The 22956-nt window shown below is 44.0% G+C and overlaps 1 protein-coding gene across 2 annotated transcripts in view; it reads left to right on the forward strand.

Annotated features, from left to right (window-relative positions):
* Positions 1 to 22956, forward strand: part of LHCGR (luteinizing hormone/choriogonadotropin receptor) — a 63461-nt gene that overhangs the window by 37174 nt on the left and 3331 nt on the right. For both annotated transcript variants that reach the window (XM_029232550.1, XM_029232551.1), the window contains exons 8-10: positions 4864 to 4938; positions 8613 to 8798; positions 12064 to 12144. In XM_029232550.1, the coding sequence (XP_029088383.1) occupies positions 4864 to 4938; positions 8613 to 8798; positions 12064 to 12144 (342 nt within the window). The remainder of the gene's footprint in view (positions 1 to 4863; positions 4939 to 8612; positions 8799 to 12063; positions 12145 to 22956) is intronic.

Genomic DNA, 22956 nt, shown 5'->3' on the forward strand with positions numbered 1-22956 from the left:
CCTCACAGCCTCCCTCTCTAGTCCCCTCGCTCTGGTCGATGGTGTGTTAGAGGCAGCGTGATTTCAGTGAAGAAATTCTTCCTCCCGGCCCCACTGCAGAGAAATCGGATAATGCCATTTACCAGCCGATTCAGCCACAACAGGCCCACACAGAAGCCCATCTCCTTACTGCTGCGGGCTGGGTCGGCGGGGGGGACGCAGGGGGGAGTAAGGAGTTCACATTCCACAAGGTGAGGGAGCCCTGCGTTTTCACCACATCCTACCCCAGTCCCCAGTGTTAACAGCCTTCAGCTTTAGAGAAGCATCCCTACTGCTCCCTTCACTGTTCTCAACCTTTCTTTCTATGGCTCCTTTCCTAAAAAAGGGGCTCATTCACAAAGCTCGCAGGGCCAGGGTGGAGGCTGCTTGAACCACGACAGGTACCGGGTAGGGTGACAACCAGCATACACTTGTGTACAGTAAAACCTAACAGCACATGAAAGGCTCAACTAAAGCCAAAGTTAAGGAAAACAAACAAATGAAAAGGCTTTTAATAATAAATAAGCCATATGTATAAACCATGGTCTACACCAGTGCTTCTCAAATAACACACATAAGAACCACATGGAGACTGCTAAAACACAGGCTCCTGAGCCCCACCCCCAGACATTTTAATTCAGTGGGTCTAGGGTAGGGCCCGAGAATTTGAAATTTTAACAAACTCCCAGGAGATGCTGACGCTGCCGGTCTGAAGTTAAGTAGCCTAAGTCTATACAATATACTATTTATTTTAACTACAAATATTAACCAAAGACCCTATTATATGGATACCATGTTATATAGCTTGGTGGAGAAGAGAATGGATCTAACGGTCACGAACTGGGACTCAAACTCCAATCCCATTATTTATCACCTTGACCCTGAGCAAGTTACTCAACCAAAATCTAAACCACAGTGTCTTCGTCCGTAAAGTGGAGCTGCTGACAGTCTTGTTTGGAGGATACGGCCACCAAAATGAAAAGGTCTGTTTTGCATCCTCAGTACTTAGCACGGTGCCTGGCATAGAGTACGTGCTCGTTTATTATTTGTTACATTATACAGTTAATTATGAACGAATGGCAATTAAATAAGATTGTATTTTTATGCAGTTAGCACAGGTCTGGCACATACTAAGTGCTCAAGGAATGGTAGCTTTTTAAACAGTTGTCCTTCCTACCATGGAGTGGGTTTTCCCTCATTTTCTTGTTGGCTTGAATTCAACGCAGGGTTCACTCTGGCCAATCGAATCTGCTTCTGCCAAATTAAAATCAGAGGCTTATCCTCTCCTGGCACAGTACTCTCAGATGCCCCGTTCTGTTATTCACTCGACAAGTGTTTGCCAAGCATCAGCTACGTCTGAAGGAACATGCTATATTTTGAGGGGAAATGAAGATGAAGAAGCCCCGGTGTTTGCCCTGCAGGAGCTTACAGCCTAGGAAGAAACATCTCCAAATGGTATATAAACTGTACACTAAGTAGTTACTAAAACAGAAGGCAAAATATGGTGCCTGGCCTGAGAGAGATAAAGTCCTCTGAGATTTCGAAGGCAGAAGAGAAGGAGGTTAGAGAAAGCCTCATGAGAGATGTAGATTTTGAGCTGAGCCTAACTTGGACAGGCAAAGATGGAAGGAAAATGCACTCCAGTCAGAGGACAAGAAGAACAGCCCAGAGGAGAATGCATGGGATGTGCTCAAAGACCAGAAAACAGTACCTTTTAGAAAGTCCTAGATGTGGGTTAGAGACAAAGCAGGAAGGGCCTCAGATGCTAGGGTAAACAATTTGGACTCTCTTCTGTAGAGAATAAGCCGTTGAAAGTCCTGGGATAGGAAGTGTGAGAGGGGTGCTTAAAGAAGGTTGGCTCATGGGTTAGCAGGGAGGACAGAGGGCTGGAAGGGGCAGGCCAGGGCTAGGGACACAGAAGTCAGAATTACCTGAGGAGAGCGGATGGGTGAAGTTCTTTGTGGCTGAGGTCACCTGCACAAGGAGGAAAAGTAAGAGGATTGAATATAAAATTGGGGGGAAACAAGAGATAAGGAAAAGAAGCCAGAGCAAAAGCAGAGGTGAGAGGCCAATCAGCAGAGTACATCTTTGGGAGGTCAGGGAAAGCAGAGCGTAAGGTGGGAGGTCCTTGGTCAGCAGTGTCTCAACGGCTTTAGAGGCGCCAGAATGGGTGTGGACTTAGAAAAGTCCCAAAGTCCCGTTAGTATGTATTCCCCATACCTCACTGTCGCCAGAAAGAGGAAGCCGAGAACACAAATCAGTTTGCCAAGAACACAAGTTAATTCCATTCATTTATTCATTCAACACACCCTTATTAAGCATCACCAATACATTAGGCACTACGTTAAGTGCTGTGTCTACAATGGTACAGTGGAAACAGTCCCTGCCCTAACGAAGTTTCTGTACTAGCAGAAGAGACAGGGAAAAGGCAAGTAAATAAATGAAGTTATTGCAGGTAGTGATACGTACTGTGAAGGAAATAACCTATCCCTGAGATCTGAGAGAGTACCAGGGGCAGACTGACTCTAGGTTAGGTGCTCAGGGACAGCCTCACCAAGGGTATGATATTTAGGCTGAGCCTAAAGGATGACAAGGAGTCCGCACTGGCAATCATCAGACAAAGCGCATTACAGAAAGAGGTGGCAGCATGTGCAAAGGTCCTGAGGTGGGCAAGAAAAGAAGTTGATAAACTCCAAGAATTGAGAGGAGGCCAATGCGACTTAAGGGTCATCGGCAAAGGGAACACTGGAAGAGATTAAGCTGGAGACGCAGCAGGAGCAAGTCATCAGGACTGAGGGGCCGTGAGAAGGAGTCTGAATTCTCTTCCAAGAGCGAGCAGACCCATTGAAGGGTTGAGCAGGGCAGAGGGAGTAGTTTTCAAAACCGTCAAGCAAAAGTTTCAAACTATGGGCGTGTCCAGCCCCATTTCTGACACCTTCCTCATATAAAGGCCTGTCCAAAGTTGTTCAGAACAATGACACCATAGCCCTACAAAGTTCTCAAATGCGTTATTTACTAAGACAGACAGGGTGGAGAGGAGCAGCTTCAGAAGGTTACCCCCAGACACCTCCAGGGGTCCGAGAGCCCAGCCCTACCATTCCCGGAGCACCCCCATCAGGGAAGCCTTGGCTGGAGTTTGGGAGTTCTCCCACTGTACTTCAAAAAGTCATCCTTCCTATCCTTCTCACACCTAGAAGGCCTTGCCACTTGGGAGAGTTCCCAAAAGCAACCCCCAGGAAACTGTGGTAGATAACTTTTGGATTTATTTTTGACCAAGTTACATAATACAGAGTTATCATTATACAAAAAGATCTGAGTTTTAATAAAACATGAGAAATGCTGTCCTGAAATTTGAACAATTAATTTGACCTGGCTGACATGAGGATTATTTGCTCACAGAGCCCGGTTTCAATGATTTATGACCATAACTGAACATAATTAAAACAAATCAAATCAGGAAGAAGAGCCATGGAGGTCTGGGAAGGAATTTTTCTCTTGATTTAGATTTTAAACAGCAATTGACTCTGACAACCTCATCTCCTTGAAAGTGGAAATACACCCAGGGGATGGGACGATGTGAGACTGACGGGTGCATTGTGATGAAAGGGCCGAGGCTTTCCGAGGAAAACGCTTAGTAGAAGCATGTGGAAGACAGCCACCGAGGGAGTGAGATGCAGGGGCTTTTACAGTTTTTAAATGGCAGGGGTGATGTGGAGACTTGCAGAAAGACGATGAAGAAGATATAAAGCTATGAGATGAACCAGGTAATTACTGAGGATCCTGCAAGGGAGGGGGCAGTGGGTGTGGGTGTATTTGTTTTGCCACTGTAACAGTGGTGCAGAAGAATCATGTCCTATGCTCAAAATCATCACGCCAGCAATGGATGTACACTGTGCCCACTGTCCAGCGTTTTCCAGAATGCTCTTTGAGACGCCACCCTTCTCTTGTAGGAAGAAAGCAATCAAAAGTAAGCTGACAAGTCTGGGCCCAGGGACTCCTCTCCTGGTTTCCTTGTCCACCCAGAGAGGGGCCTGTCCTTGGAGACACCAGCGTCAGGGCCCAGACGGGAGCTGCTCAGCGGGGCTAGGCTCAGCTGGTCCTGAGCAGTTCACCCTGAGCTGTCCTGAGCTTAGGGAACAGAAGCCCTCAGGTAGTTACTCCCATTGCAGCTTTTGGCTTCCTGAAGAGCAGTGGCCTTCAACCCTTTTGTTTCTACAGTACACACACCTGGCAACGATCAGGCACAGGGCACAGACCCGTGGGGCACCCGGGGTAGGGGGAATTTTCTATACAGGCTGTCCTTCCTCCCCTTTCTAACCCACTGAGAAATGCACAGCTGAAAGAAAAAGAGTCCAATTAACATGATGAAAGGGGCTAGCTTTGAATGGACCCTACTTTTCTTTTAAGTAAAGAATTTGCAAACTTCAGTATATCACTATGAACAAACATTGAGCCCTCCAAGGTCATGACGGCCTGATGCAGAGTGGGCTGCACTTCCACCCTTCAGCCTTGAACACTGGAGCAGCATTTTCTTCCCTGCCCAGCTGCCTGGTAGTAAATGTGCAAAACTCCAGGACAGAAGTAGGGAGTACTTTAAGTTGTAGGACAAAGCGTTCCGCTGAGCGAGGGGAAAATCGCAGAGGAAAGGCGGAGCCAAGCACACCAGCGATTTCACAATTTCTCCCAGGACAAGAACATCTTTTTCTCATTTTACCTACAGCCCCGCCTTGTCCCCTCGACCCCTGAGCACCATGCCCACAGGCTGGTCTCACCGTGCATGCGCACAGCTATGACTGTTTACACATGAGCTGCAAACTCCACTGAGGACACTGTCCTTCCCCACAGGGAGCTAAAGGAAAACGCGCACCTGGAGAAGATACACAATGGCGCCTTCCGGGGGGCCACCGGGCCTAGCATCTTGTGAGTACAGTACTGCTGCCCCCCTCCCCACCCGCTGCAGCCCAGCAGGCCCGCTCAGGGTGTCCAGCCACATGGTTCCCAGCCTGCTTTGCGGGGAACCAGTCTCTGCACGTGCAAGGGTTACCGTAACAAAGCACCACCAACTGGGGGGTTGAAACAACAGGAATGTCTTGTCTTGCAGTTCTAGAGGCTAGAAGTCTGAAATGAGGGTATGGGCAAGGCTGGCTCCTCCTGAGGGCTGCGAGGGCAGGACCTGCTCCAGGCCTGTAGGTCCTCCTGGTGGTGGGAGCATAAGTCCAGTCTTCACAGGGTGCTCTGTGTGTCTGCCTGTCTGTCTGTCTCCAAATGTCCCCCTTTTTGTAAGGATGCCAGTCATACTGGATTAGGGTCCATCCTAACGATCTCATTTTAACTTCATCACCTCTGTAAAGACCTTATTTCCAATTCAGGTCACATTCTGCAGTACTGGGGGTTAGGACTTCAACATGTGAATTTGGTGGAGACACGGTTCAACCAGCATCAAACACGGAGGGCCTCCTAATGTGCTGGCAGGGGGGCGTGGTGTCCCCTGGCATCCCCTCGTGGGAATTAAGGCTGTGTGAGCTGCTATGCGTCAGGCTCCCTCAGGAGGCAAGGAGCAGAGGCAAGTGCCCTCAGTTAATGGGAGCTGAGCCTAAGGACACAGGGGAAAATTAAGAGGAGCAGGAAACTGAACCATTAGTCTCCTGACAAGGCCTTAGGAAGCCGGAAACATCCTGTAGGAAACAACTGCAGCTGCGGTCAGCCTTCAGGGAGCGATGCAACAGGGCTCCAGAAACTCTGCAGCAGCAACGGCAGTGGCCTCGTCACCTTCACCACAGAGATAGTCCCTACCTGGCACGCTATCACTCATGCCTTCAAGAGGCGTGGGTGGAACACGTCCTGTTTACCAGGCACCAAGCTGCAGGGACAGTGGTGAGCTCTGGGACCTGCTCATAAAGAGATTAGAGCCATGGAGGGGAAAGAACAATAAACAGGCAAAGTGATAAACAGGCACGTGACTTTAAAATGAGAACAGTACTAGAAAGATAGTGAGCAGTGTAACCCAGTTCATTTGTTTATTCATTCATTCACTGATTTATCCAGTAACTGTAAGTCCACACTATGTGCCGGGCACTGGATTAGACATCAGGGAAGCAGCAGAGAAGAAGAAAAGACAAACGTCTCTGCCTTCATAGAGTGGGGAAGACAGACAAGGATCAAATGAGTAAGGAAAATATGTAGTATTCCAGATGGCCGTGGAGGAGAAAACTTCAGGTGGCTGGGCAAAAGGAGTTCTAGGGAGGGAGCTAGCATTTTAAGGAGGATGGTCAGGTAAGACTGTCCTGAACAAGTGTTATTTAAGCAAATACCTGAAAGAAGTGAGGGAGCAAGTTGTGTGGGTATCGGTAGGAAGAGCATTCCAGGTGCAGGGAACTAAGCAGGAGGCCAGTGTGGCAGAGTGAGCCAGGAGGAGGGGCCTAGAACAGAAGGACTGAGAGGTGGCGAAAGCCAGGTTATGAGGCTTCTGGCTATTATAAGGACTTTGCCTGTTCTCTGAGTGAGGTGAGGGGGCTTTAGGGTTTTGATCACGGGGAGGAATGAACCGACCCAGGTATTCTTTATACCCTAGCTCCTGCCCGTATCCAGTCATGATTCTGTCTGCTTTCTACAGCCCACCGAACTCTACTTCTTAGCCCCCGCCACTGTCATCTCCTGAGCATCTACTTCCTACCTCCCCTCTATCAACTCCCGACTCTGTCTACCGCCTACTTCTGCCACTGTCAACTCCTGACTTCGTCTAGCTCCTAGCTCTTGCCACTATCAACTCCTGTCACTACCCACTCTGACTCTGTCTACTTATTTCCTGCAGCCGTCAACCCCTGATTTTCTCTACATCCTAATTCCCACCAGTAAAACTCCTGACCTTCTCCACTTCCTAACTTCTGCCATCATCAATCCTAACTCTTCTCTATTCTCCACGTGACGTCATGATTTCTACTTACTCACGGCTTCCACCTCCTCGTGCTTCCTGCCTACTGTTTTTTCTGCTGTCTCTCAGCTTCTGCCATCCTACCCTAGGGGTCCCTGTCTGTTATGTCTCATATTCAAAGTACACCAGACTCAGAATCTTACACATTGCTTGAATACTCTCCAGTCTAGCACACCCTATAGGCAGAGTTCTTACAGCAAACTGGTCACCTACTTGGGCACTGAATAGCTAAGGAGAGTTGCCTTTGGTCAGGCACAAGAACGAGTGAGTATGATCATAAGGCACCCTGCACGACAGTTTTTGCTTGAAAACCTGCTTGGTCTGCCTGCTTAGAAATGACTGTGAGCCCGGTAGGCATCTACACTGACTTTTCCAGAACAGTGGGACCAGACCTACGTCTCTTACTCTCCAAATAACTATTCTCATTATACCCTTAGGGTTTAAGTGATATCTAGAAGTGGTCCTTCCTTCCACACCCCCAAAATATTTCCCCCATGAGTCTCTCACTGAAACTGAAAATCAACCATAAGAGATTCACTCCTTTGTAATGAGACCTTGCCATTTCTAGAATCTTAATTTAAAATATTTTACCCCCACCAAAAAAAAAAAAAAAATCACCAGGCCTGCAAAGAATCATGTGGTCAATCCCTAATACATCTAAGATAATAACTCTGTAAAGCAGAATGAGAACACTGGTTACGTAAATCAATAAGGACACAAAAGCAATGAGTCTGCAGCCCCCGAGGCAAATTCTGCCACCTTGATTATTCCACCAAGGGCCTACACTAGTCATCATGCCACGTTGTCAAGTTCATCTGTCCATCAATCCCCTACGAGCCCCCCCCATGAGATGGGCACTAAGTATTGGGTCAGTATGCTGCAGGGGGCTATGCTCCTGGAAAACATTCATGGCAGCAGCCACTTAGAAGATAGGCAGAATTTTTAAATTCCCACTGACTCTTCCTCCTCACATTTAATTTGTTTGGAGTTTTCTCGGGCATTGCCTCGAGTCTAGAAAAGCTGAGGCATTCAGGACCTTGTGTGAAAAACCCGAGCTTTCCACACAGTTTTGCTTGCGTGGCCGAGCGTTTGCTTGCTTTGGACTGATGAATCCAGCTTGCCTTTAGAGAAGGTAGAGGGTGGCTAAGGCCACACAGTGGCTCTGAATAGCGTAACTAGCCTGTGCTTCACGAAAACCTACCCTGCAGAACTTGATCAATCAAAGACCGAGGCATCTGAAGCCCTAACTATTTCCCCCTGGAGTAGAGCACAAAAGCTGATGTCACCGCACGTGCCTGCTCTCTCTTAAAGCAAGTAGTTATTTCACTTCTGCTAAGTGGAGAGAGGTAGAGGGAGGGAGCGAGAGGGAGAAAGGAAGCAGCAGAGGGGAGAGAGAGAATGCTAATGAATGTATGACAGGTACGAGGAGTCATACTCAGCCTTGAAAAGAATAATGGGGTACCTATCAGAAAAGAGACCACGAAGCTTTTTTGAATCCAGATCTTAATGAGACTAACTGAAATGGAGAATGAGGGAGAAAGCAAGATGGAGAAAAGATTCCTCAGAACCTAGAAGGATACTATTGTTGAGAGGAAGTTTCATTCTATGAATCATACATGTTAAGTAAATCAATCAATAAACCTTTCTCCCTTTTACTTTTCAGGGATATTTCTTCCACTAAACTGCAGGCCCTGCCCAGCTATGGGCTGGAGTCCATTCAGACGCTAATTGCCACATCATCCTATTCTCTGAAAAGACTGCCCTCAAGAGAAACACTTACCAACCTCCTGGACGCCACGCTGACCTACCCCAGCCACTGCTGTGCTTTTAGAAACATGCCAACAAAAGAGTGAGTAAAAAACAAACGGTAAAGCCTGCCAAGCTGTGGCAGAAACTCAGATTCGAAAATAGTCAGCGGGTCGATGGCCCCCTGCCCCTTCACTCCCTGCCTTCTAGACCAGCTCCATAGTCATGGGGTCACTTTCAGACAGACCAGAAGAAAATGAACTGTCCTATTTCCTCCGGAAAACTGACTCCAAGTAGTCGATTCAGCCTGCAGCTAGAAGACCCTCATAGCTTATTCTTAGCTAATTCAAAACTCTAGCCTTAAATCAGACTATAACTGCAGTTGCAAAATGGAGTACAAAACTGGTATCTCAAAGATCAACTAGCCCTAATCCTTATCAGAGAGCATCATTTCTAAAGAAGTGGAGGAAGTAGGCTCAGTAGGGTGAATTTTACCTAATGACTTAATCCTTAGTTAAAAAAAAAGAAAAGAAAACACTATAGAAGGTTTCCAGTGTTTGGTTTTTTTCTTGTTTTCTCAAGATATTTCTCTCCCAACAGAAGACTATCTTCCATTACAGAACAGATTCCTAGCCCCCTAAGGATTAGCTTAGTGTGGGGACAGAAAAGGCACAAGCTCCTGGCTGGTTTGCGATCAGTGGGGGACATCTTACTGATTCAACTAATTCACTTCAATCCAGAATGGAATGGCAGGGTGTGAAGGATTTCATTCTTTCCTTAAAGCACTGTTCTCCGGACTTTTTTTCTTTCTCACTGAAATGCATACTAAGAAATACTGTTTTTACATTGCAACCCAGTAAACACGACACATGTAACTGAAATAAAACAAAGCACTACTTAACTGTTTTACATGTGATACACTGATATTCTCCTGTCTATTTTATTTCATGTTTTCTGCTTTTAATGCTAGTCTTGATTTACTTATTGTTTTCATGACCCACTAATGGGTCACAACTCACAGTTGGAAAAACGTCACCCTAAAAGGATATTATACAGCCTAAGCAGATATTCTCAATCAATTAATTAGATGAGGCAGTAAGAGAGGGACACTAGAATGCCACTGTCTTAGAATCAACCTATTTATAATTAATCAACCAGCACGTGTTATCATCATACACCTACTTTGTGCCTTGCATAGGTAGGTGCAGTTCTACCTGAAGCTTTTGAGGTAACCAAGAAGACAGACCACTCACTGTGCTCAGAGAGCTATGCACTATTAACTGAGCTTCAAAGAATATTAACTGAGTACTCGCCATGTTCCAAACACTATGCAAAAGTCTGAAGATACAAAGATGAGTAAGAGCTCATCCCAACCATCAGAGTCACAGGCAGCTGTTTGGGGACAACACACATGACAGCCAGTATTTAGGTCCAATAAAGCAAACGTTATGATAGAGCTGAGAACAGAACAGAGTACTCTGGGAGAACAGAGGGAGAATTTCTAAATGGCAGCAGGGCTTATGGAAGGCTTCCTGAGGAAGTGACTTCTGCTGAGCCCTGAAGAACAGACAGGAGTTAGCTAGACACGTGTGGGGAAAAGCATACCAAGAAGATGGAATAGCTTGTGTGAAGGCACAAAGGCAAGAGACAGTGGGATGAAAGTCATTCAGAAAAACTAAAACAAGAAGACTTATGGTTACATGGAGGAGGATGAGTGAGGAGAGGAGACCAGGGAGAAGCGGGCTATGATGGGCTCTGAGTACCAGGCCAAGTTGTTTAGAGGACGGGGAACCACTGAAGAATTCAAAACAGAATTACTCAGATTTGCTTTTGTAAAGTATCACTCTGGTAGCAAGGTGGAGGATGGGCTGGAAGTGAGCAAAGCTGGTGAGAGAACAACTAAAACAAAGGATACAGATGCCGGTTTATGATAAAGTTGATTCTGGTCACCTCCACTTTTGTGGCAAAGAGGTCACATCACTTCTGAAATTACTGACATGTTAAAACTTTAGTTCAGGGGTTTTTTATTTCAGTAGATGAAAGAGACTACAACCTCCGGGTTAAAAAAAAAACAAACAGCATTATGCAATTGTGGGCCAGTATCAAAGTGAGATGGGAATGCAGTCACACAGAGGTTGTCTTGATTGGAATTACAAGCTTCAACTGACTCCCTCTCTATCTCTAAAGCTAGAAACCTTGGATGTTAGTGAGGATTGAGAGCCTGAAGCTGGGTCAGCGGACTGTTTGTGCAAACTCTGGGTCACCCCTCTGCCCTGCAGCTGCTGTGTGGATAACGCACACAGCTGCCTAGGCAGATGGCCCCCAAACTCTCCTTGGTATCTATGATTAAAATTTCAAAAAAGATACAGTAGACAGAGCCCAGTGCTATTATCTGAAGGCCAAGAACAACCATATTTCCTGTTAACTGTAGACTGGTTCACACAGAGTGTCTCTAAGTATCAGATACAGAGCCAGCATCGAACACACACACAATCTCTCTCTCTCACTCCCTCTCTCTCTCTCTCATGCAAAGTAACAAGCTGATTAATTTTTGAAAGTGAGTCCAGAAGCTCAGATAGTTCTTATATATTCTCCACCTTCCTGCTTTTACACAAAGTCATTCCTACAAGGAACTGTCTTATTAATCCTGGAGAAGAATAATACATAGAAATATGCATTCTGGATTGCCTCCTCCTGAGGTTCGCACAGCCCGCTCTCCTTCCCGCTATTTCTTCACCCAGTTTTCCTTTGTTCCTCCCTTTGGTTTCATCTTAGGAATAATATAAGTACAGCCTTCTTTTAATTTCTTGACATTTGCCCCTTTCCATAGGCTAAATTTCTTAGAGGGAAACATGAATGTATAGGGAGCAACCACATTATATTTCTGCACATAATCCAAAAAAGCAGAAAATTCACATCATAATGTCAGGTCCAGAATCTTCAAATCTTTACAAAAGAGATTCCCAGTTATAATTCAAAGCCATGAATTTTGAATGGTTACTTGTTCATTGAGGCCGGTGTGGTGAGGAGAGCAGTGAGGAGCAAACCTTAATACACCGCGAAGATAGCTTTAAACGAGCATGGAAAAATCCGTGTTTCAATGGGATACATTTAAGCTTTTTTCATCTCTAGAGCCCGCACAAAAAACTTAGCATTCAAAAGCATCTTATCTAAGCTGGAAGCACGCTAATGATAATTCAGAAGCCTTTACTCTCTCCCAGGAAGCGTTTCCGATAGGACAATGGTGCAGAACACGAGGCTGATGTAATAAGTAGAGAATTTGGATGAACAGAGCATAAATAGACATGATCAGGTTTAGTTTAAAAACCAAAAGCTCAACTGTGGTTGTTTGTTTTTACCTCTTTCAGGCAGAATTTTTCATTTTCCATTTTTAAAAACTTTTCCAAACAATGTGAAAGCACAGCAAGGAGACCAAATAATGAAACACTGTAAGTATTTGCATGCAAAGAAACTCGGGAAGCCATGTCTCATCCTGCGTGCATCTTATTATTATCAGTGCCAAAGATTTCTTTTTTATATATAACATATTTATTGGGGTATAATTGCTTTACAATGGTGTGTTAGTTTCTGCTGTATAACAAAGTGAATCAGCTATACGTATACATATATCTCCATATCCTCTCCCTCTTACATCTCCCTCCCACCCTCCCTATCCCACCCCTCTAGGTGGTCACAAAACACCGAGCTGATCTCTCTGTGCTACGTGACTGCTTCCCACTAGCTATCTATTTTACATTTGGTAGTGTATATATGTCCATGCCACTCTCTCACTTCGACCCAGCTTACCCTTCCCCCTCCCCGTGTCCTCAAGTCCATTCTCTACCTCTGTGTCTCTATTCCTGTCCTGCCCCTATGTTCTTCAGAACATTTTTTTTTTAGATTCCATATATATGTGTTAGCATACGGTATTCGTTTTTCTCTTTCCAACTTACTTCACTCCGTATGATAGTCTCTAGGTCCGTCCACCTCACTACAAATAACTCAGTTTCGTTTCCCTTTATGGCGGAGTAATATTCCAGTGTACATAAGTGCCACATCTTCTTTATCCATTCATCTGTCGATGGACACTTAGGGTGTTTCCATGTCCTGGCTATTGTAAATAGAGCTACAATGAACATTGTGGTACATGACTCTTTTTGAATTATGGTTTTCTCAGGGTATATTCCCAGTAGTGGGATAGCGGGGTCATATGATAGTCCTATTTTTAGTTTTTAAAGGAACCTCCATACTGTTCTGCATAGTGGCTGTATCAATTTACATTCCCACCAAGAGTGCAAGAGGGTTCCCTTTTCTCCACACCCTCTTCAGCATTTATTATTTGTAGATATTTTGATGATGGCCATGCTGACTGGTGTGAGGTGATACCTCATTGTAGTTTTGATTTTCATTTCTCTAATGATTAGTGATGTTGAGCATCCTTTCATGTGTTTGTTGGCAATCTGTATGTCTTTGTTGGAGAAATGTCGATTTAGGTCTCCAGCTCATTTTTGGATTGGGTAGTTTGTTTTTTTGATATTGAGCTGCATAAGCTGCTTGTATATCTTGGAGATTAATCCTTTGTCAGTTGCTTTGTTTGCAAATATTTTCTCCCATTCTGAGGGTTGCCTTTTCGTCTTGTTTATGGTTTCCCTTGCTGTACAAAAGCTTTTAAGTTTCATTAGGTCCCGTTTGTTTATTTTTGTTTTTATTTCCATTTCTCTAGGAGGTGGGTCAAAAGGATCTTGCTGTGATTTATGACATAGAGTGCTGTACCTATGTTTTCCTCTAAGAGTTTTATAGTGTCTGGCCGTACATTTAGGTCTTTAATCCACTTTGAGTTTATTTTTGTGTATGGTGTTAGGAAGTGTTCTAATTTCATTCTTTTACATGTACCTGTCCAGTTTTCCCAGCACCACTTATCGAAGAGGCTGTCTTTTCTCCACTGTATATTCTTGCCTCCTTTATCAAAGATAAGGTGACCATATGTGCATGATTTTATCTCTGGGCTTTCTATCCTGTTCCATTGATCTCTATTTCTGTTTTTGTGCCAGTACCATATGGTCTTGATTACTATAGCTTTGTAGTATAGTCTGAAGTCAGGGAGCCTGATTCCTCCAGCTCCATTTCTCTTTCTCAAGATTGCTTTGGCTATTCGTGGTCTTTTGTGTTTCCATACAAATTGTAAAATTTTTTGTTCTACTTCTGTGAAAAATGTCATTCATAGTTTGATAAGTTTATTGCTAGGTATTTTATTCTTTTTGTTGCAGTGGTAATTGGCAGTGGAATGCAAGAGATTTCTGTGCATTAATTTTGTATCATGATACGTTACCAAATTCATTGATTAGCTCTAGTAGTTTTCTGGTAGCATCTTCAGGATTCTCTATGTATAGTATCATGTCATCTGCAATGACAGTTTTACTTCTTTTCCTATTTGGAAAAGTTTTATTTCTTCTTTTCTTATTTGCACAGTTTTACTTCTTCTTTTCCTATTTGGATTCCTTTTATTTCTTTTTCCTCTCTGATTGCTGTGGCTAAAACTTCCAAAACTATGTTGAATACTAGTGGTGAGAGTGGGCAACCTTATCTTGTTCCTGATCTTAGTGGAAATGGTTTCAGTTTTTCACCATTGAGAACGATGTTGGCTGTGGGTTTGTCATATATGGGCTTTATTATGTTGAGGTAAGTTCCCTCTATGCCTACTTTCTGGAGAGTTTTTATCATAAATGGGTGTTGAATTTTGTAAAAAGCTTTTTCTGTATCTATTGAGATTATCATATGGTTTTGCTCCTTCAATTTGATCATATGGTTTTTCTCCTTCAATATGTTAATATGGTTTATCACATTGATTGATTTGCGTATATTGAAGAATCCCTGCATTCCTGGGATAAACCCCACTGGATCATGGTGTATGATGCTTTTAATGTGCTGTTGGATTCTGTGTGCTAGTATTTTGTTGAGGATTTTTGCATCTATGTTCATCAGTGATATTGGCCTGTAGTTTTCTTTTTTTGTGACACCTTTGTCTGGTTTTGGTATCAGGGTGATGGTGGCCTAGTAGAATGAGTTTAGGAGTGTTCCTCCCTCTGCTGTATTTTGGAAGAGTTTGAGAAGGATAGGTGTTAGCTCTTCTCTAAATGTTTGATAGAATTTGCCTGTGAAGCCATCTGGTCCTGAGCTTTTGTTTGTTTAAAAATTATTAGTCACAGTATCAATTCCACTGCTTGTGATTGGTCTGTTTATATTTTCTATTTCTTCTTGGTTCAGTCTCGGAAGGTTGTGCTTTCCTAAGAATTTGTCCATTTCTTCCAGGCTGTCCATTTTATTGGCATATAGTTGCTTATAGTAATCTCTCATAATCCTTTGTATTTCTGCAGTGTCAGTTGCTACTTCTCCTTTTTCACTTCTAATTCTATTGATTTGAGTCTTCTCCCTTTTTTTCTTGATGAGTCTGGCTAATGGTTTATCAATTTTGTTTATCTTCTCAAGGAACCAGATTTTACTTTTATTGATCTTTGCTATCATTTCCTTCATTTCTTTTTCATTTATTTCTGATCTGATCTTTATGATTTCTTTCCTTCTGCTAACTTTGGGGGTGTTTTTGTTCTTCTTTCTCTAATTGCTTTAGGTGCAAGGTTAGGTTTATTTGAGATGTTTCTTGTTTCTTGAGGTAGGATTGTATTGCTATAAACTTCCCTCTTAGAACTGCTTTTGCTGCATCCCATAGGTTTTGGGTCATCGTGTTTTCATTGTCATTTGTTTCTAGGTATTTTTTGATTTCCTCTTTGATTTCTTCAGTGATCTCTTGGTTATTTAGTAGCATATTGTTTAGCCTCCATGTGTTTGTATTTTTTACAGATTTTTTTCCTGTAATTGATATCCAGTCTCCTAGCGTTGTGGTCAGAAAAGATACTTGATACAATTTCAATATTCTTAAATTTACCAAGGCTTGATCTGTGACCCAAGATATGATCTATTCTGGAGAATGTTCCATGATCACTTGAGAAGGGACTCTATTCTGTTGGTTTTGTATGGAATGTCCTATAAATATCAATGAAATCCATCTTGTTTAATGTATCACTTAAAGCTTGTGTTTCCTTATTTATTTTCATTTTGGATGATCTGTCCATTGGCGAAAGTGGGGTGTTAAAGTCCCCTACTATGATGGTGTTACTGTCGATTTCCCCTTTTATGACTGTTAGCATTTGCCTTATGTATTGAGGTGCTCCTATGTTGGGTTCATAAATTTTTACAATTGTTATATCTTCTTCTTGGATTGATCCCTTGATCATGATGTAGTGTCCTTCTTTGTCTCTCGTAATAGTCTTTGTTTTAAAGTCTACTTTGTCTGATATGAGAATTGCTCCTCCAGCTTTCTTTTGATTTCCACTTGCATGACTATCTTTTTCCATCCCCTCACTTTCAGTCTGTATGTGTCCCTAGGTCTGAAGTGGGTCTCTTGTAGACAGCATAAATACAGGTCTTGTTTTTGTATCCATTCAGCCAGTCTATGTCGTTTGGTTGGAACATTTAATCCATTTACATTTAAGGTAGTTATCAATACGTATGTTCCTATGACCATTTTCTTAATTGTTTTGGGTTTGTTATTGTAGGTCTTTTCCTTCTCTTGTGTTTCCTGCCTAGAGAAGTTCCTTTAGCATTTGCTGTAAAGCTGGCTTGGTGGTGCTGAATTCTCTTAGCTTTTGCTTATCTGTAAGGGTTTTAATTTCTCTGTCAAATCTGAATGAGATCCTTGCTGGGTAGAGTAATCTTGGATGTAGGTTTTTCCCTTTCATCACTTTAAATATGTCCTGCCACACCCTTCTGGCTTGCAGTGTTTCTGCTGAAAGATCAGCTGTTAACCTTATGGGGATTCCCTTGTATATTATTTGTTGTTTTTCCCTTGCTGCTTTTAATATTGTTTCTTTGTATTTAACTTTTGATAGTTTGATTAATATGTGTCTTGGTGTGTTTCTCCTTGGATTTATCCTGCCTGTGACTCTCTTGCTTCCTGGACTTGACTGTTCTCTTTCCCATATTAGAGAAGTTTTCAATTATAATCTCTTCAAATATTTTCTCTCTTTCTTTTTCTCTTCTTCTTCTGGGACCCCTATAATACGAATGTTGGTGTATTTAATGTTGTCCCAGAGGTCTCTGAGACTGTCCTCAATTCTTTTCTTTCTTTTTTCTTTATTCTGCTCTGTGGTAGTTATTTCCACTATTTTATCTTCCCAGTCACTTATCCGTTTTTCTGCCTCAGTTATTCTGCAATTGACTCCTTCTAGAGAATTTTTAATTTCATTTATTGTATTGTTCATCATTGTTTGTTTGCTCTTTAGTTCTTCTAGGTCCTTGTTAAACATTTCTTGTATTTTCTCTATTCTATTTCCAAGATTTTTCCATCATCTTTACTATCATTACTCTGAATTCTTTTTCAGGTGGACTGCCTATTTCCTCTTCATTTGGTCTGATGGGTTTTTACCTTGCTTCTTCATCTGCTGTATATTTCTCCGTCTTCCTATTTTGCTTAACTTACTGTGTTTGGGGTCTCCTTTTCGCAGGCTGCAGGTTTGCAGTTCCCGTTGTTTTTGGTGTCTGCCTCCAGTGGGTTAGTTTGGTTCTGTAAGTTGTGTAGGCTTTCTGGTGGAGGAGACTGGTGCCTGTGTTCTGGTGGATGAGGCTGGATCTTGTCTTTCTGGTGGGCAAGACAGTGTCCGGTGGTGTGTTTTGGGGTGTCTGTGAACTTAGTATGATTGTAGGCAGCCTCTCTGCTAATGGGTGGGGTTGTGTCCCTGTCTTGCTAGTTGTTTGGCATAGAATGTCCAGCACTAGAGCTTGCTGGTCGTTAAGTGGGGCTGGGTCTTAGCATTGAGACAGAGATCTCTGGGAGTGCTCTCCCGGATTGATATTACGTGGGGCCGGGAGGTCTCTGGTGGACCAATGTCCTGAACTCGGCTCTCCCACCTCAGAGGCTCAGGCGTGACACTCAGCCAGAGCCCCAAGATCCTGTCAGCCACACGGCTCAGATAAAAGGGAGAAAAAAAAAAAAGAAAGAAAGAAAAAGAAAAAATAAAGTTATTAAAATAAAAAAATATTATTAAAATAAAAAAGTAATAAAAAAAAAAAAAGAAAGAAGAGAGAAACCTAACCAGTAAACAAATCCACCAATGATAACAAGCACTAAAAACTATACTTAAAAAAAAGGACAAATGGGGCTTCCCTGGTGGCACAGTGGCTGGGAGTCCGCCTGCCGATGCAGGGGACACGGGTTTGTGCCCTGGTCCAGGAGGATCCCACATGCCATGGAGCGGCTAGGCCCATGAGCCATGGCTGCTGAGCCTGCGCGTCCGGAGCCTGTGCTCCGCGGCGGGAGAGGCCACAACAGTGACAGACCCGCGCACCACAAAAAAAAAAAAAAAAAAAGATGGAACACTAGGACAAATGGTAAAAGCAAACCCATACAGACAAAATCACACAAAGAAGCATACATATAAACACTCACAAAAAGAGAAAAAGGAGGAAAAAATATATACATATACATATACATATAAAAAAGGAAAGGAAGAGAGCAACCAAATCCATAAACAAATCTTCAATGATAATAAGCTCTAAATACCAGACTGAGATAAACATAAAACCAGAAACAAATTAGATGCAGAAAGCAAACCCCAAGTCTTCAGTTGATCCCAAAGTCCACCAGCTCAATTTTGGGATGATTCCTTGTCTATTCAGGTATTCCATAGATGCAGGGTACATCAAGTTGATTGTGGAGATTTAATCCACTGCTCCTGAGGCTGCCCAGAGAAATTTCCCTTTCTCTTCTTTGTTCGTACAGCTCCTGGGGTTCAGCTTTGGATTTTGCCCCGCCTCTGCATGTAGGTCACCCTCTGGTGTCTGTTCTTCATCCAGACAGGAGGGGGTTAAAGGAACACTGACTAGGAGGCTCTGGCTCACTCAGGCCAGGGGGAGGGAGGGGTATGGAATGCAGGGTGAGCCTGTGGTGGCAGAGGCCGACGTGATGTTGCAACAGCCTGAGGTGCGCTGTGTGTTCTCCCGGGGAAGTCGTTTCTGGATCACGGGACCCTGGCTGTGGTGGGCTGCACAGGCTCCCGGAAGCAGTGGTGTGGACAGTGACCTGTGTTTGCACACAGGCTTCTTGGTGGCTGCAGAAGCAGCCTTAGCGTCTCATGCCCGTCTCTGATGTCCACGCTGATAGCCGCGGCTCGCGCCCGTCTCTGGAGCTCCTTTAGGTGGTACTCCAAATCCGCTCTCCTTGCGCACCCCGAAACAATGGTCTCTTGCCTCTTAGGCAGTTCCAGGCTTTTTCCTGGACTCCCTCCTGGCTAGCTGTGGCATGCTAGTCCCCTTCAGGCTGTGTTCACACAGCCAACCCCAGTCCTCTCCCTGGGATCTGACCTCGGAAGCCCGAGCCTCAGCTCCCAGCCCACACCCACCCCAGCAGGTGAGCAGACAAGTCTCTCAGGCTGGTGAGTGCTGGTCGGCACCGATCCTCTGTGTGGGAATCTCTCTGCTTTGCCCTCTGCACCCCTGTTGCTATGCATTCCTCCATGGCTCTGAAGCTTCCCCCCTCCGCCACCCCCCCGTCTCCGCCCACGAAGGGGCTTCCTAGTGTGTGGAAACTTTTCCTCCTTCACAGCTCCCTCCCAGACGTGCAGGTCCCATCCCTATTCTTTGTCTCTGTTTTTTCTTTTGCCCTACCCAGGTACGTGGGGGAGTTTCTTGCCTTTTGGGAAGCCTGAGGTCTTCTGCCAGCATTCAATAGGTGTTCTGTAGGAGTTTTTCCACATGTAGGTGTATTTCTGACGTATTTGTGGGGAGGAAGGTGATCTTCATGTCTTACCCCTCTGCCATCTTGAAGGTCTCCCCCCAGGGATTTTCTTTTGATAAAAGTCTTGGTTGGGGGCATGTTTGCAAAGCATTTTTTATAGTTTTAAAATGGGGATTCTTTTGTGTGTTTTTTTGCAAGTGGCATCCAGTTGATCAATTATCTCTTTCAACTGGTTAAAAATAAATACTTTTAAAAAACATACCTAGGGCTTCCCTGGTGGCGCAGTGGTTGAGAGTCTGCCTGCCGGTGCAGGGGACACAGGTTTGTGCCCTGGTCCGGGAGGATCCCACAGGCCGCGGAGCGGCTGGGCCCGTGAGCCATGGCCGCTGAGCCTGCACGTCTGGAGCCTGTGCTCCGCAACAGGAGAGGCCACAACAGTGAGAGGCCCGCGTACCGCAAAAAAAACAAAACATATTCATTCTACAGTTACATTAAATTCTCTTCAGGAATTAAAATTTTATTTGCAGGTATTTTGATGTCACTAAGAGCTTGTTTAATGATAGCCTCATTTGTAAGGATTTTCACTAGTCATGTGGTCAGCATTCCACAAAGATTAACTGATTGCAGGCACAGCTTCTACAAGTAGCCACTTCCCTTCAAGGAGACTTAGGCCACCTTGATCATTATGCTCTGGAGCTTAAAATTATTCAGACTTAACGCTATCACTGACACACACTAGACAGGAGTTCCACTTCTATTCTACTAACTGATTTTTTTTTAACATTTTTCAGCTGCTTTGGCACTTCACATACCTTAAAATGTAAAAGAGCATGCCTCAAAAGATAATCCCAGTGTCCCTATGCCACATTTACTGTGATTTAGAAGTTTTATTATTTCCCTTCCACTCCCATCCCCTCCCCCATGTCCTTCAGGCTACAAAACCAGATGCCCTTCTAAGATACCTTGCCAATCTCCATTCCCTCCTCTACATCTTTTTGTTTTCTTTTCTTTTCTCTTTTTTCCTATCAATCTGCAAGATATATAGAGTCAGCAGGGTAATATGATAGAAGGATCCTGGGCTTCGGAGCTCCTCAGAGTTGGATATGAATTCTTTTTTTTTTTTTTTGATGTGGACCATTTTTAAAGTCTTTATTGAATTTGTTACAAAATTGCTTCTGTTTTATGTTTTGATTTTTGGCCACGAGGCATGTGGGATCTTAGCTCCTCGACCAGGGATCAACCCCATACCCCCTGCATTGGAAGGCAAAGTCTTAACCATTGGACCACCAGGGAAGTCCCATGGATATGAATTGTTGGCATTAATGTTCCTATAACACTAGGTATCCCTGGGCAGTACTTATCTTTTTTGAGACTTTTTTCCTTAACTGTAAGGGACAGCAGAATATCATTTGGCTTTCAGAACCATGAGAGTGAAGGGAGCTTTTAAAGATTGTGACAGCATCGAGGGTACCTTATATTATAGCCTGTATTCTTCTTTTCTTTTTTCCTTCATTTAGGTCTGACACCAACTATCCTCGAGCATTCCTTTTCCTCACCATTCCTACTGTTCTCTCAATACTCTCTCCATCATCACCTTCCACATAACTCTTTTGCAACCATATGGCTTTTTTTTTTTTTTCTCATTAATAGGAAACCACTTCTGGGTAGAGTCAATGGTACCATCAAGGGGTGTTATGGGGGAAGGGGAGACTTACTTCAGTCTCAGTAACCATCAGCCCCTACCACTCCATGCCATTCAAACTGAGCATCCAACCCTGAGTTTACTATGCTAACACTGTTTTAAAACAAGTCCTCTAATCTTCAGCATCCCCAAAACTACCTGAAATTAACACATAATCTAAGTAAAAAGAGTGTGTTCCCTGTGAAAGCATCTTGTGTGATGAGTCCCCTTCCTTCCCTTCCCACCAGATTGCTATTCCCGAGTCCCTGGAGTTTAGAAATTCTAGAGCCAGCCACTAAATCTTATCTGCTCTCCCCAAGGTATTACGGTGCCCTTACTGCTATGGTTGGCCCCACTGTCCTCCTAAAATCCCTGTCTTTTCTCCTGCCTGTTGATTGTAACTGGAGCAATGGTGCTACTGCTTCTCCTTCCTCGGACTCAATATTGCTAAGCCCATCCAAGTCCATTCACACTCCCTGCACAGCCTTCAGTACTAAAGACAACTCCATGCTGGGTTTTGTCAATAGTCATGTTGTTGCCCTCAGGAGCCATCCCAGGACACATGTTAAGTAGCAGCAGGTAGGTTTTTGGTCTGAAGACAAATCACCAAGGAGAAGAATTGCTAGACATGTGCCCAGTAGGGCAAAAAAAGAAAGAGCAAGGGACCAGGGGAATGGGAAAGGGAACTTTTTTTTTTTAATTTATTTATCTATTTTTGGCTGTGTTCGGTCTTCGTTGCTGCGCACAGGCTTTCTCTAGTTGCAGCGAGCCGGGGCTACTCTTCATTGCGGTGCGCGGGCTTCTCATTGTGGTGGCTTCTCTTGTCGCGGAGTGCGGGCTCTAGGCGCGCAGGTGTCAGTAGTTGTGGCATGCGGGCTCAGTAGTTGTGGCTCACAGGCTCTAGAGTGCAGGCTCGGTAGTTGTGGCCCACAGGCTTAGTTGCTCTGCAGCATGTGGGATCTTCCCAGACCGGGGCTCAAAGCCGCGTCCCCTGCATTGGCAGGCGGATTCTTAACCACTGCGCCACCAGGGAAATCCAAGGGAACATGTTTGACCTCTCAGTGATACAAGTTTATTCAGAAATCATGGCAGAATTTTTAGTGGCTTTGAATTAGTGCTTCTAATAGCAGCTGAAGTAGTTCTAACAAGGGGAAAGTAGTAAGGGAAACTAAAGTGGCAATAGTTGGGAAGTTTTCATCTGATTAAATATAAAGGCTATTATTCTGTAGGAATCATCTGGGGAACTTGCTTAAAATGCAGATTCCTGGGCTCTGTCCCTGGAGAGTTAGATTCAGGGTCTGAAGTAAAGCCAGGAATCTTCATTGTAACAAAGACTCTGGTGATTCTGATGCAGGTGGTCCAAGGACCACACCTTGAAAAATACTGACTGAGAGATAGTGAAGTAGAAGAAAGGCCCCTGGACTATGCATAGGAAGACCTAGCATTGCCACTAGTGCCTAGTGCTGAGGGACCTGAGGCAAGTCACTTACCTCCTTTAATCTTGGTCTCCTTACCAATAAAATGAAGGGTTCAATGAGCTGGTCTTTAAGGACCTTGCCAATGGTAAGAAAAAACCTATTTTCTCTCATCATTCTTATAACCACCATATCTCTTTAAAGATTTAAAAATTAGGTAATTATGCTGATGTGCATGAGGACAAACAACCGTGCTACTTATATTTAATAATAAAACAAGTGAGGTTCCTATGCAGTCTCCTGTGTGTGGCAGCAGTACTTCTCCAGTTCCAGTGTGGTTTCTATGATATGCTAGCACGTTTTTGGAGTCCCCAGTCAT

The sequence above is a fragment of the Monodon monoceros genome, unplaced genomic scaffold (assembly GCF_005190385.1).
Source record: "Monodon monoceros isolate NGI ecotype Baffin Bay Population unplaced genomic scaffold, NGI_Narwhal_1 Super_Scaffold_19, whole genome shotgun sequence".
Classification (NCBI taxonomy): Eukaryota; Metazoa; Chordata; class Mammalia; order Artiodactyla; family Monodontidae; genus Monodon; species Monodon monoceros.